Source organism: Balaenoptera borealis, assembly GCF_965194805.1.
Source record: "Balaenoptera borealis genome assembly, chromosome: 17".
NCBI classification, from domain to species: domain Eukaryota; kingdom Metazoa; phylum Chordata; class Mammalia; order Artiodactyla; family Balaenopteridae; genus Balaenoptera; species Balaenoptera borealis.
Window position 1 is genome coordinate 32042205 of NC_138876.1, and position 15075 is coordinate 32057279.

The 15075-nt window shown below is 35.9% G+C and overlaps 1 protein-coding gene across 1 annotated transcript in view; it reads left to right on the plus strand.

Moving 5' to 3' along the window:
- Positions 1–464: 464 nt before the first annotated feature.
- The window catches only part of LOC309614615 (uncharacterized protein), a gene marked incomplete at its 5' end in the record, with an annotated part of 54629 nt that continues 40018 nt past the window's right edge, over positions 465–15075 (plus strand). The window contains 4 exons of the mRNA XM_082363197.1: positions 465–526; positions 2765–2927; positions 4056–4099; positions 5261–5323. Coding sequence (XP_082219323.1) covers positions 465–526; positions 2765–2927; positions 4056–4099; positions 5261–5323 — 332 coding nt within the window. The remainder of the gene's footprint in view (positions 527–2764; positions 2928–4055; positions 4100–5260; positions 5324–15075) is intronic.

Consider the following 15075-nt stretch of genomic DNA (forward strand, 5'->3'; position numbering starts at 1 on the left):
GCCGGGCTTCCCTGGTGGCGCAGTGGTTGAGAATCTGCCTGCCAATGCAGGGGACACGGGTTCGAGTCTTGGTCTGGGAAGATCCCACATGCCGCGGAGCAACTGGGCCCGTGAGCCACAACTACTGAGCCTGCGCGTCTGGAGCCTGTGCTCCGCAGCAAGAGAGGCCCTGATAGTGAGAGGCCTACGCACCGCAATGAAGAGTGGCCCCTGCTTGCCGCAACTAGAGAAAGCCCTGGCACAGAAACGAAGACCCAACACAGCTATAAATAAATTAATTAATTAATTAAAAAAAAAAAGATATGTGTTGCCTTCATCAGTGAATACTTCAGTACACTATAATACCTGTATTAATTTAAAAGAATATATTCTGATACCGCTCATTCCCAGAAATGTCATTATATAAGGCAGAAATGCATGAAACATAGCACTCAATGAGTCTTACTCACAATAATAATAGTGACATGGTTATTATTATTATCACCATCATCATAAGTTGTACTGGCATCATAAGAGGTTCTCCAAGGTATGGCTTCCTTCCCTCCTAAGGATCTTGGGTACTCTCTTTTTCCTTCCACACAAGGCAAGCTATGGTTCCCCAAATCTCTTGGACAATGGGAAAAAGGAGATCACCCTTCTTTGGGAAGAAACAGTGAAAGTGTTCATTTTCCATGTAGTACTGTAAGAACACTAGTATCCTCTTCTAGGGTTGATGTGAGAAGTAAGTGATGCACTTGGAGCACGCTCAGAAACACACTAAGTGAATAGTAAGCACTAGACAAGTACTTACTATTTTTATAACTATTACACATGAACAGATATAGAAAGGGAGCCCCAAATCCCTGAATAAAACTCTTTTTTTAATATAACATTGTTTTCAGAGTCAAATTACCCATGGAACAGGATCTAATATTGGGCATACCAACTGATACTACAATTTCAATTATTGTTGGACTACCTCTTCTATTCTTACTCATTTGTTTATGAAGAAAATGTAGGCTCTGATGTCTTTGTTCTTCACCATAATTTTTCTATATTCAAAACATGGGTAACCTTTTTTATGTATTGCAAGGTTAACTTATTTATAAACATATAATGCTTCAATTCTAGTCTTCCCATCTAACTTGACCTTTTATTCCCACAAATCATCAATAATATACCAACAAACTAGCCTTTATTGAATGACTATCATTTGCCAAGCTCCGTCCTGGGCATCTTGAAACATTTGTTCTCTAATTCTTACTGCTGCCCTGTCATGTATCATTACTGCCATTTTACACAGGAGAACAGAGAGGTACAGAAGAATTAAATAATTTTCTCAATATCACACAGTGAGAAAGTGATGGGCTCTCTGAGCCCACAACCCAGATGCCCTTCCCTCTAACACACTCCTGCACAGATAGAACACAGGTACCGCTACCTCCTTTATGGGTTCTCAGAATGTTCCTGATGTATGTGTAGTAAGATCAACCTGGTCATCAGCAAACGGTTTCCTTAATATCTATGTTTTCTGAATGTTTGCTTGCAAAATGAAATGGACAGGAATGAGTTACACTTATGATTCCTATCTCAGCAAGCAGTTGCTGAAACTCAGGCCTCCTTATAGCAGTTCTTAGTGAATGTGAGGTGAGCGGAATTAAACCCAAATGATGCTACACCTGATGGAGAAGGTCTCGTAAAGCATAACCTGGGAGTGACAGCGAAATCAAAAACCAAGACAGCATCTCTGCCCCTACATAACCTGTTTTGTTTTGTTCTAGAGCTGTTATACCTATTCAAACCTTTGCATTAGACTCTCTCTGCATAATAATATATTTATTGAGTGGCCCATGTAGGACTTAATATTTTACATTAAAAAAAAAATTATTCATCTTCCACCATATCTCAGTAAAGGAGATGTTACTATTGCAGTTTTTGCCAGTAAAAAACTGCAGCATGTAAGATACTGGCCTAACATCACATATCTACTATGAGGAAGAGCCTGGATTCAATTCCAGTCATCTGACCACTAGGCTGTACTGAGTATAAATTATTGCACATTCTTTTTATTACCATTTGCTATTTAAATCAAAATAATACGAGCTTTGAACAAGATATCCTACCTCCTTTCAGCTGAAGGACTATTGAAGACCATCTAAAAAGTTCTCAGTAAAAAGAAACAACAGCAACTTGCTTCAGACAGGCTAGAAAACCAGTTAGAAGGCACTGCTTGGCCTTCTAGTTTTGAAAGGCCAAGTTCCACTAAATAAAACCTTCACTTTGTATATGTGTGTGGAAGTGATTAGTCATTTAATACTGGAAGCTCTCTACCTGGAACACATTTCTTAATACACTTTTTTCACATGCATGATGTCTTTCCACAATTTATTGCCACATTTTATTAAACTCTTGTTCCCTAGCGTGTAATTGGAATCATCACTGATACATGAAACATGAGTATACAAATCGGAAGCAGAGTGGAGGCAGGTCAGAGAAATAACAGCAAAGCTAAATCTTAAAATGGGGGGGAAAGACATAGGTTGTAGTGCTATGAATTGCGACAATCTTTACCAGTCCAAGGCAATTCCCCCCAGAAAAATCATCTTACACTCTAAACCCACACAAACTAGATCCTCTGTGAATAATAAATGATGGGCTAAAATTTTAGTTTTTAAACATTAAAACAGTAAACATTTAAACATTAAAACAGTTTTTAATATTTTAATATTAAAAACGGACTCAACTTCCCGCCAAAGGCACGGGTTTCCGCCTCTCTGCGCCCTAGGCACAGGCAGGACTGCGCATGTGCGGGGCCCGGCGGCCGCTGGTCCCCCGGCGGTTCCACGGACCGAGAGCCATGGCGGAGACGGAAGCGAGCTTGCTGCGCCAGTTCCCGCTGCTTCTACCCCAGAACCGGGCGAAAACCGTGTATGAAGGATTCCTTTCAGGTCAGGGAAGAGATTTCCATCTTAGAATATTGCTGCCCAAAGATTTACAACTGAGGAATGCAAGATTACTATGTAGTTGGCAGCTGAAAGCAATACTTAATGGATATCATCACGTAGTGCAACAGAGAATGCAGCACTCTCCTGATCTAATGAGCTTTATAGTGGAGTTGAAGATGGTTTTGGAAGTTGCTTTAAAGAATAAAAAAGAGCTGTATGTACTACCTCCTCCTCCCCAGTTCCACTCAAGCCTTATTGAAGAGATAGGAACTCTTGGTTGGGATAAGTATGTCTATGTTAAAATGTTTTAGAAATGCCTTTCTCTTACGCATTTCAATTTAATATATTTTCAGTTTTAGCAATTTATTTTGCACTGTTTTTAGTCAAAAGTGTCATGTAGTTAGAGTATCTGATCCTTATTGTGGCTGTGAATTAAAGGTATATCATCATAAAAAAACTGACCTACAAGGTAGCATTCTAAATATAATTTGGAAAAAAATAACATTTTTATGTACACAGTAAATTAAGATGTTACCATATTTTCACTGAACATATAACATTATTTTATTTTTTCTTTTAGTGAGATATAATTGACAAATAAAATTTTTACATACTTAAAAAAAAAAAAAACTGACTCAAAACTAAAAGAGAAAGAAAATAGGCAAATCACCAACAATAGATGCCTTTACATATGTTGGCTGTTCAGAAATAGAAATTTTACCAGAGTCAAATATAATTTAACTTCACCTTCTGCTTCATGAGGCTACTCTGGTTTCTCTCAGTGTCCTGGAACCTGATTTGATAAACTCCAACTTGTACCTTTGCTCTGAAATGTAATTGTGTCTATTTTGGGGTCATCATTCCTTTCTGTGATCCTAGAACAACGTTTGGCACAGTGTAAAACCAAAAAAATGTTTTATGAAAGAAAAGGATAGATAAATAGTAAAGCCAGAAGTAGAATTTTTTAAAACTCTATTAAATAAAGCATTAGGGGCTTGTTGGGATCCCATGGAATCTTTCACAAGGAAAATTAGGTCCTAAGCTCCTTTTGTGAAATAACTGTCTCTTTTTTCATTTCAGTCTTTTAGAAGATTTTTCTGAATTTGTGTCCTTCTCTTCTTTCATCTCCAGATTGCAGCCTTATTTTTACCCCAGAGCATTACATCTGTTTCCAGGTATATTTAAGGGCCACACTAGAGATTTCACAGTAAAGATACTATCATCTGTAGACAGAAAATATTACATTTATTTTAGTGGGAGACAGGCAAAGAACAACAAAAAAACAAAAGAGAGAAAATAAAGAACTTTTCTTAAAAGTCCTATCATAATCTGGCACAACTATTCCTATTTTCTAATTACCGTGTTTATTACTATAATTGACACCAGAAATATTAATCATTATTCATTACTTAAACATGGCTAAGTAGAAATTATTATATGTTATTATTATTACTAATTGCCAATCCAGGTATATATGACGATATAGAATCAAAATTATTTGTCAAAATTATTTAGTACACAAAATGAAATGTGTATTTATTAAATCAATTTTATACATACTAATTAAATCCTTTAATAATTATTTTCCCAATTTGACCTATGAAATAAGGACGCTTTTAAGTCTTCTAGTACTATGTTTCTGATTGTTATTCCTTATATTTTGACAGCTTTTCTGTTTGAGTTATATATCAACCATTTTTATAAATACGATGCATAAGTCTATATTGATGTGGTTTGAATGCTTACCATAAGTCGGTTCATACATAATTTTCTATTCTTGAGTTTCTTATTTTGATTCCTTTCTCATTTAGTAAGACATATTTTGAGTAATTCTTTCAGAAAAGGACATGTGAAGTAAATCTGATTGTCTTTCTATTACCTTCACATCTTAACAACAATATGGCTAGATATAAATTTCTTGAGCCACAAACTTTCCCCTCAAAATTATGTGAACTTTGCGTCATTATGTCCCAGCATTTAATGTTAAGGAGAAGACCATGGCAGGCCTGAATTTTCTACTTCTGTAGGTAACTTTTTTTCCTGGGAATCTTGCCAGATTCTTTTACTTTGTGGTCTTAAATTTTTTTGGATATGGTTAGATAGTAATCTCCTTTTCCTAACTTTGTACACAGAAGGAGGTTTCATTCCACATACACTCTGAGGTATTTCTTTAGCTTCTTTTATTCCATTTATGGGTTTTGCTTCTGTTGCATTTATTCTGGATTCATCTTTAGAAACATAAGTTAACTTTAGCCTAAATTTCTATTCTCTGTGCTCCATAGCTATAATCTTCTCTTTAATTATTGTTACTCATTTGAGTTTCTTCTATCTTCTAGGGGACTTCTTGTGCAGCACAGAGGAGAAAGAAAGCATAATGTGTCAGGGAAATGCCAACTAAGGTAAGCAGGTTCCAGATCATTCTGACCATTCCTTGCTTTGCTCACAAACTGGAACTGCAGTATAAGCCAGTATTTCTGAAGATGTGTTCCACACCAAACTAGTCCTGTGAGACACCCCATGAAAAAGAAACAGCTTCCATATTCAAAAAGTTTGGGACATCTTGCATATTATATCCTTCCCTTTTTTAGCAGTTCACAGCAAACATCAGCATTAAAACCTATTGTATGGGATTAACAGATACACAAAACTATATATAAAATAGACAGACAACAAGGATTTACTGTATAGCACAGGGAACTATATTCAATATCTTGTAATAACCTACAATGGAAAAGAATTGGAAAAATATATATTTCTATATATAACTGAATCACTTTGCTGTCCACCAGAAGCTAGCACAATATTGTAAATCAACTACACTTCAATCAAAAACAAAAAACAAACAAAAAAAACTATTGTAAAGAAAAATGCTTACTCTCAACTTGGAATTTTCCACATTTTTTAAAAAATATATACTAACAGTTTATGGCAGTTATTGGAGTAAACTTTGGGAATTGCTGTTGTCTTCAATGGGAAGTCACTGAATGGCTTTTATCAGGCAACAGACATCATCAGATTTGCATTTATAAAGATTACACTGAATTTTGTGAGAATAAGATAGTAAGGGCAAAGCTAGAGAAAGAAAAATCAAGTTAGCAGTTGTTTTCATAACCCAAAGCAGAAACCTAACTATGGAGATAAAGTCTGTGGATGTCCTTTACTGTCACTGGGGAACCTTAAAGAGGGGGGAAAAAACCCTGTCATTTGGGGCTTACAGGGAACAACAAAAAAGCCAGCTATGGATGCTTTTTCTCTGTCTGTGCCCAGATATTACATAAAGCCCATTTCCAGGAGAAATGTGACCATAAATTTAACCTTCAATTTTGTCTCTTCGAATTTCTTCCAGCAAAGAATTCCAGCACAATTCTAGTTGTTTTTCACTCCTTAAATTGGATAAAGGGCAATTTTGTCCTTTGTGTGTTCTTTTGCCATTTTCAACTACATTTTTTCCTGAATTGTTCTATCCATTGTTCTTTAAGAGAGTTATCTTATTTTTGTTCTTGAAGAGTTCACTGCTTTCTTTAAAGGCAGAGCACTGTCTGTGGCTAAATAGCCCAGGTCACAGAGATGACTAGATGCATTTTATTTTTCTAGTCAGCTCTGCCAACTCTTTTCAATATTACTCTGGCTCCAGTTGATTTATTTTTACTGTCGATACTAAAAACCTGAAAGTTTTTCTACATAAAAATGCTCTTCTTGCCACTCCCTTCCAGCCAGGCTTTCAGGAAAATAATCAATGCATACATCCTAAAAAAGGGTTATGAAGAACTATTAATTATTCCTGCCATATTGATTGCATTCCATTACTTTTTCATGAACTCCAATTCCGTTTTACCCATAACTTTATAATAGTAAATAAATTCCTTAATACTTATACTATGAACAAAGAGTAAAGGAATTGAGTAATTTTACATAAATAAGCCTATCATTATAACATGCTGATATTAGGAAATTTGCCAGTGGTCCTGAATGTCCTAACCAGAATTTAGGACAGTATTTAGACTAGAAGATCCATTTTTTTTAAAAAAATTGGAATTTCTTTTATTCTGACCTGCCTTTGCAGAAAAAAAAAAGGGATCCAGTCTAACCTCCCAAAGAATATCATAAACTGTGAAATCTATGACTAGCAGTCACTCACTCTCCAGTGGTCTTCCCTATTATTGGTCAGGCCTAACTGCTCTTCCTTAAAAGAGTTGTAATCACCCCCTGCTCTATCCCACCCCTGCCACCATTGCAACATCAACACGAATGTTTACTAACCACCCACCCTTTTAAAGGTTCTTTTCTAGGCCCTTTGGATAAGATAAATGTTAGGTTTAACATTTAAAAGCTATGAGACTTTGATGAGTTTCTTTTCCTAGTTGTATATTTTCCTGTGTTTTAAATGGAGAGGATTCTACCGACTACTTCCACAACCTGTGCTGGGGGGTAGAGGTTCTTTTGCATTGGGTCGTCAGGGGAAAGCCCTCTTTGAAAAGATGACATTTGTACCGAGAACTGAAGGAGGTGAGAGGGTAAGCTGGGCAGCTCTCTGGAGGAGAGGCATTCTGGGCAGAAGGAACAGAAAGTGCAAAGGCACTTTGAGGAACAGCAGGAAGACCAGTCAGGCAGGAGCAGAGTTTGTGCACGAAAGCATTGAGGGAGTGACGTCAGAGATGTATAGGGGACCAGACTGTGCAGGGTCTTGTAGGCATTGAAGGAATTTTACTCTGAATGAGATGGGAAGGGAGTCAAGCATTTTGATAAGAAGAACAATTAGTATTCTTTCAGAAAACTAGAAACAACTCCGTATTTTAGCAGGAAGGGATGTATGCAGGGAAATTTGTGTTTACAAAATCATTGGCAGGACTGGAGTAATGAAGATCAGAGAAGGTTGCTGCCAACCAGTTCTTAGGTTCATGACTAACTTTCAGAGTCGTTCAGAAGTTATGGGAATTGAAGGAACAGCTGGAAAAATGCCAGCATGGAAACAGGTGATTCAAAGAAGAATCCCTGAGGCTCCTACAAAATCTCATGTCTTTCTCTACTGTGCTAGAGGAAAAGTGCTATGGTTTCTGCTTCCATCCCACCTTCCAAATCTCTAGAGTAATTTTCTCCCATTGTTGACATTTGATCTAGAATTCCAGTGGCAGGAATTCTGGGAAATAAAGTTTCTAGGCTCCCAGCTTCCAGGATACAGGAGAGACTATGAAAAGTAAGAATGGTTCTAATGAACCAATAGATAATTCAGTGCAAATAACATAATCAGACTTTTTTTATTGGAGTATAGTTGATTTACAATGTAATGTTAATTTCTGCTGTACAGCAAAGAGATTCAGTTAAATATATATATATACATAGATTTTTATTCTTTTCCATTATGGTTTATGAATACAGTTCCCTGTGCTATACAGTAGGACCATTTATCCACTCCATGTATAATAGCTTACATCTGCTAACCCCAACTTCCCACTCCACAAGTCTGTTCTCCATGTCTGTGGGTCAATCAGACTTTTATTTTAAAAGCATCTCTCTGGCTTTGGTGTTGAGAACAGTCTGGAAGAATAAAAGAGTGGAAGCTGGGAGATCAGTTAGAAGATTGTTGTAATAATCCATGCAAGAGAAAATAGAGACTAGGACCAGGCTATTAACAGTGGAGGGATGAATGGTGATATCCTGGTAATTGAAGGTAAAACAACAGGATTTTCTGATATATTGGATATGAGCTAGACAGAAAATTAGAAATTAAGGATGACCACATTTTTGACCTGAAGATCTGGAAAGTTAGTGTTTCCATGAACTGAGATCAGGGATGCAACAGATGAACGGGTTGGAAGGGGAGAGGCAATCGGACACTGGAAATAGAACAGTGGTTTCTAAATTTGAGCCTGCGTGAGAATCACCCAGAGGTCTTGTTAAAACACAGATGGCAGTGCCTCATTTCAAAAGTTTCTAATATAGCTGCGATGGTAAATGGGATTATTTCCTTAATTCCTCTTTCTGATACTTTGTTGTTCGTGTATAGAAGTGCAACAGTTTTCTGTATATTAATTTTGTATCTGCAACTTTACCAGATTCACTGATGAGCTCTAGTAGTTTTCTGGTGGCATCTTTAGGATTTAGTAGTCTGGAGTAGGGACTGAGAATTTTCTTTTCAAAAAAAGTTCCCAGGTTATGCTGCTGCATCCCAAGAGCCACATTTTGAGAACCAGTGTTTTAAAGAATTGATAAGCATAAAAACTTCCTATAGACTTTTTTTTTTAAAGGTGTATGGAGAAAAATAATCTACCAAAAATTATTTTATCTTGCTTTTAATAAGATGGAAATATAGCAATTGTGGTGTTGCCTTTGAATATCGGAAAGGTAACACCACTCATTAGTTTACCAGTCTTCTAAATGTGGGCCTTTGTGCCTCAGACACATTACAAATGAGTAAATGACTCTACTATTGCTTACACTGAGAAAGAAGACTTGAATATTTGCATTTGTTTTGCTTCAGAATTTTATATTTTCTCCTGCAGCAAGAGTAAAGACTAAAAGATTAGAAAAAAGTTTACGACATAGTTTTCAATAATGATAGCACTAGAATTAGGTACACATTTTGCATTTTATATCATTGAATTTACACAAAATTTCTTTGGGGAAGATGTTAACATTCCCTCTTTAATGATGAAGAAATTAACTTTCAAGAAGGTTAAACAATGTGCCTGAGTTTATATAGCTGTTAAGCTTTAGACCTTGAATTCATACATAGGTCAGGCTGATGTTCAAGTTATGGGCTCTTTCCATTGTTTCCCAAGTTTACCTGATGATACCATCATCTGCAGTGCTTGTTAAACATACAGAATTCTAAGCCCACCCTAAACCTAAAGAACCAAAATTTCCAAGGAAGGATCGAAGAAATCTGTGAAGTTAACAAGCACCCAGGTGACTCTTGGCATAGACGGGTTTAGGAAACACTGCCGTCCTTCTTCTCTAGAATGCCTAGGTCAAATGAGTACAGACATGGAGGAGAGAAGATGCAGAAACTTCTAAATTTTATCTCATCCTTGGAGTATTAATTTTTAAAAGGTAATTAATGAGAAGTATTATAGTTTTTCCCTTCCAACAGCTTTTGTGTAATGCTAGGCATTTCTGTATACAAAATAATTAACTTTTCCAACTTTCTTTAAACTATTCATTTTTATTTTTTATCTGTTGCTCAGAAAATATAAATGTTATGTTACCAAAACAGCACAGACCATAAATTCTATAGATGAATTTAAATTTTAAAAGAATATAGTTGCTATTAAGGAAAGAAAAAAATCAGTGGAAGTCATCACATCTTTCATGAAGCCAATGGAATTTTTCAACAGCACTGAGCAAATATTGTACCAAAATTATAATTCCTCAATGTTGGAAGACTGGACTGATCAAAGAAGTTCTTGGTCTACAGAGGAAAAATAAATTCCTCAATTCTAAATGTACTTCTTTCTTCTCTGTAAAAGGGAATTATGTTCAGACTAAAATGGATAAAATTAATATCGGTAAGCCCAAAAGAGGTGAAAAGAAATTCACAAAAAGATTTCCTGATATTCTAAATAAGTTAAAGTCACTTGTTTTACATTCCAGAGAGAGAAGGGGAAGCATGTACTGGTGGTGATATTTGTTGCTTAGAAAGATCCCAGAATATTTAAGACATATAAATATCATTTTAATTTTCAAATAAGGGAGTGAAAAATGGGAGGATGGACTATACAAAACATACAGCAGTGAGTTGGATGTTAAAACCTGAGCAAGAGTCAATTATAAATCATAAAGGGATAGATTTTTTTTTAAAGATCATTAAATGGGTCATTAGGGTCCAAAATTGATTTTCTTAAGAACTATTTAAGTAAAAGTAACTTTTTTTTCATTGTAGTAAAAACATAACATGAAATCTACCCTCTTAAATTTTTAAGTAAACAATACAGTATTGTTAATGATAGGCAATATTTTGATCCACAGGTCTCTAGAATTTATTCAACTTGCATAATTGAAACTTTATACCTGTTGAACAACTCCCCATTTCCCTCTCCCTCAAGTCCCTGACAATTACCATTCGACTTTCTGCTTTGATGTGTTTGACTATTTCAGATATCTTATATAAGTGAAATTATGCAGTATTTGTCCTTCTGTGACCAGCTTTTTATTTAGCATAATGTCCTCCAGGTTCATCCACGTTATTGCATAATGCAAGGTTTTCTTCTTTTTTAAGGTTGAATTATATTCCGTTGTATTATATACCCCATTTTCTTTATCCATTAAGTCATTTATAGGCATTCAAGTTGTTTCCTTATCTTGGTTAGCGTGAATAATGTTACAATATACTTGGGAATAAAGATATCTCTTTTGAGATATTGATTTCAATTCTTTTGGATAAATACCCAGAAGTGGGATTGCTAGATCATATGGTAATTCTATTTTAATTTTTTGAGAGACCTCTATACTATTTTCCATAGTGGCTGCACCATTTTATGTTTCCACCAACAGTGCATAAGTCTTCCAATTTCCTCCACACCCTCACTAACACTTATGTTTTGTTTTGTTTTTGGGATACTAACCATTCTGACAGGTATGAGGTGATATATCATTGTGTTTTTGATTTGCATTTCCCTGATGATCAGTGATCTTGAGCACATTTTTATTTATCTGTTGGCCATTTGTATGTCTTCTTTGGAGAAATATCTATTCAAGTCCTTGCCCATTTTCTAATTGAGTTAAAAGTAACTTTCTTTTTAATCTCACAGATAGAATTAGTAACTTGTGGAATCATAAAAGTATAGTAAATGTAGCATATCTGAGTATGACCAAAGTTTTTGACAAATTCTCTTATTAATCTTTATGGAAAAGATGAAGAAGTGTTCGCTGAATGAAGTGATAATTATGGTTATGTAACTTACAAAAAAATGTGCTAATAAGTCTAAAACAAACCAATCTTTTTATATGTGATGTGGATGAAAATATAGATGACCTGTTCACCAAAACTGGAGAGGACATGAAACTCAGAAGAACACGAATTGTATTGGTGCCATAATCAACATCTAAAGAGAATCACATAGGTTGAAGTGAAGGACTGAAACTGAAAAACAACAACAGCAGGAACACACACATAATATTTAAACACTATAAATATCAAGGTTTTCATTTTGAACATGAAATGTTTCCTTCAAAGAAGCAGAATCGCTATGCGTGACCACAAATAATGAATTTAAAATAGGGATTAGACTTTATACAGTCATGAACATTAGGGAAGAAATCTGATCCTGAACTCACTGTAGGTCAGCAGAGAAGCTAATCAGAAAGAAAAACTATAAGTGAAGAGAGGAGAGTGAGGACAAACCGGAACTTGCATATGTTTCTTACCACCTGCAACTCAGTGACATGGACGATCTGCCGAAAGAAGTGGGTGCCCTTCTCTGTGAAGCTGCAAGTTCACCTGGGCCAGAACTATGTGAAACTGAAGGAGGAGATTGCTCAGTGGGGGGTGGAGGAGTAGATGGCGCCAGAGGGCGTCACAAAGTGAGTTCACAAATCCACCCCAAGGTGCATGAGCTGCAGTGGCATCCAACACCCCCAGGAACCTCAAAGCATAAAGGCTGCTGCTTCACTGTTCCTTCCACGTATCACACAATTTCCCTAAAGGAGCCACGTAGTTAAGGGAATTCTGAAAGCTATAGTTCCAGCTTAGCTCATTTGAATGGCACAAACTCATCACAGTCTAACTCTTTTTTATTTAGAAGGTCTTTTTTATTTAGAGGTTAAATAAACCTCTTTTAACCTTATTTAACCTCTAAATAAATAGCAAAATTGTGCTTACACCTGACATGATGCAACTATCCCTCATACAACTGAAACATGCAAACTCTCTCAACAAAAAATGATACAAAAATGTCTCCTCATCCATTTTGGGGTGATGTCCTTTCTTCTTCTAGCTGAATGTCCCACTTGAATATCCTGTAACTTAAATACTGAGATTATTAACACAATTTATGTTAAATGTTAGGGGGATGAGAGAAGGGAAGAAAATAATTAATTTATAAATAACCTGATATATTCATCTCAATACAAGGAAATAATACTCAAGAACTATTTCTATACATCCTTCCCAATTATACTCCAACTATTAGAAATGGATCCTGTTTACATTATAAGTTGTAGTACTTATCTGAATTACAGTTATTTGTTTATGAATCGCCTTCCCCACAAGATTGTGAGTTTCTCTGTGACAGAAACTATAAATGGTCCATTGTTGTATTAGCACAATGTCTGACGTGTGTTCAGTATATATCTGATGAACCCTGCATTTCTACAATTTTATTGTTAATGAAGTGTAACATTATTACAGTATTTCTCAATGAATGAAACACTGCTGACATAGGGCTTTTCGGTCTCTGACTATCAGAAAAGACAGAAAAGATGGGTAATAAAAGCCAGGGTATAGAAGTGTGAGGACAGAAGCAACCAGCTGCCCACGCTCCATGCTCTATGAGTTGAGGAGCCCATGGATCCAACCAGCAAGAAAGCATCTGTTTTTAAAAGACAATGGAGTACAAGTGAAAAAACCCAAAACACTAGGAATCAGAATACTCTTTCTAGGCTCAGCTCCCTGTTTAATTCACTGAGTGACCTTGAAAATTTTACTTAGCCCCTCTAGTCTTCAGTTCGATCTGGATAATGAGAACTTGAGGCACAGGATCTCTCAGATCTTTTCCAATTTTAATTCTATTATATATACTAAGGTCTTTTTTTTTTTTTTACTTTCCTATTCTGAAATTTTTTGCTGTTAGAACTCTCCTTCAAATTAGACCAAAACACTCAGGCCCTGACCACCAGAAGTCACTGATCCTTACTTGGGTTAGAATGAATGCTTTGATTAGAATATGATTCTCTACCTGTCAATTTGGAAGTAAGGAGATATAGTAAGCTTCAAATTATGGGTTAAAGTAGAATGACTGAACTGAATCTACATAGATCCCAATGTATCCCATCCCAAGTTTGAATAGACAGGGTTTCACAATACATGTAAGAACTATGAAGGTCTAGGGACCAGTTGCAACAAGCAGACCCTATGAGACCAGGAAGCATCTTAAAGCCATAAAGAGGAAAGCAGATCCTTGTGAAGTCCTCCAGCAAGACCTCTGGCCCTAGATTTTCTGGAAGTATATGCAAATAGGTGATGAAAAGTTTGGAGACAACGAGATACTAGACAGAAAGTCGTCACCAAAAGATAGTGCCAGGAAGAGCCACCAACGTGGAGTCCCTATTAGGTATCAGGTTTTATTCTGACCTTTACAGGGTTCACATCCCATAATCTTCCCAACATCTCAATTAAGTTGGAATTGTGATTCCTTTTATAAAGGAGGAAATAAAAGTTAAATAACTTGCTCAGTACCGGGACAACCATTTTTACCAATCACTGACAAAGAAGCAAATACTTTTTCAATTGATTTAAAATTCATTGGAATGAAGATAAAAATAACAAGTCTTGAGAGAAAATCCCTAGACACCTCTTTCTCCCAGCTCACTGCTAGCAAGAGGCTCCCAAGGATGAGATTTTCTTCTGTTGGTCACTAGATTGTCTCCTAAGGTATTTAACAACATAGCAATTTGGTTTTAGCTTTAAAGACTTTATTTAAAATGAAAGATGTGATTGTCACTTCACATAATTTTTAGTGATAAATAGATTATTTTTCCTGCGTATGGGGTGATGGCTAACCCTTGTCTATCTGGACTTGAATTTTTGAGGGCTTCAGTGATCCAACCCACCCTTAGACACCAGTAATTTTTGACATGATTAGACTTCAGGCCCTTGCTGCTTGGCCACTACCATGAAGTATAGGTATTTGCATGTGTGTGTACATACATGTGTGTGCGTGTACATGAAATACAAGCATGACTATGGGATCACATTCATTTAGAAATTAAAGTTTACTGAAATTTTTATCCATACTCTATGAATCTCTGCCTCTGTACAAATGTCCATTCATTTAGAAAGGAAAGAATCTACTCTAACTGCACCTCTGGTACTAGAGAGTATTTCATTTGACTAACACGAAGCATCTTTAAAAACATAATGTATGTTTACATAAAAGTTACATTCAACTTATAAACACTTTTTGCTTTTGAGTTTTTAGTATCCCATCCATTGTAA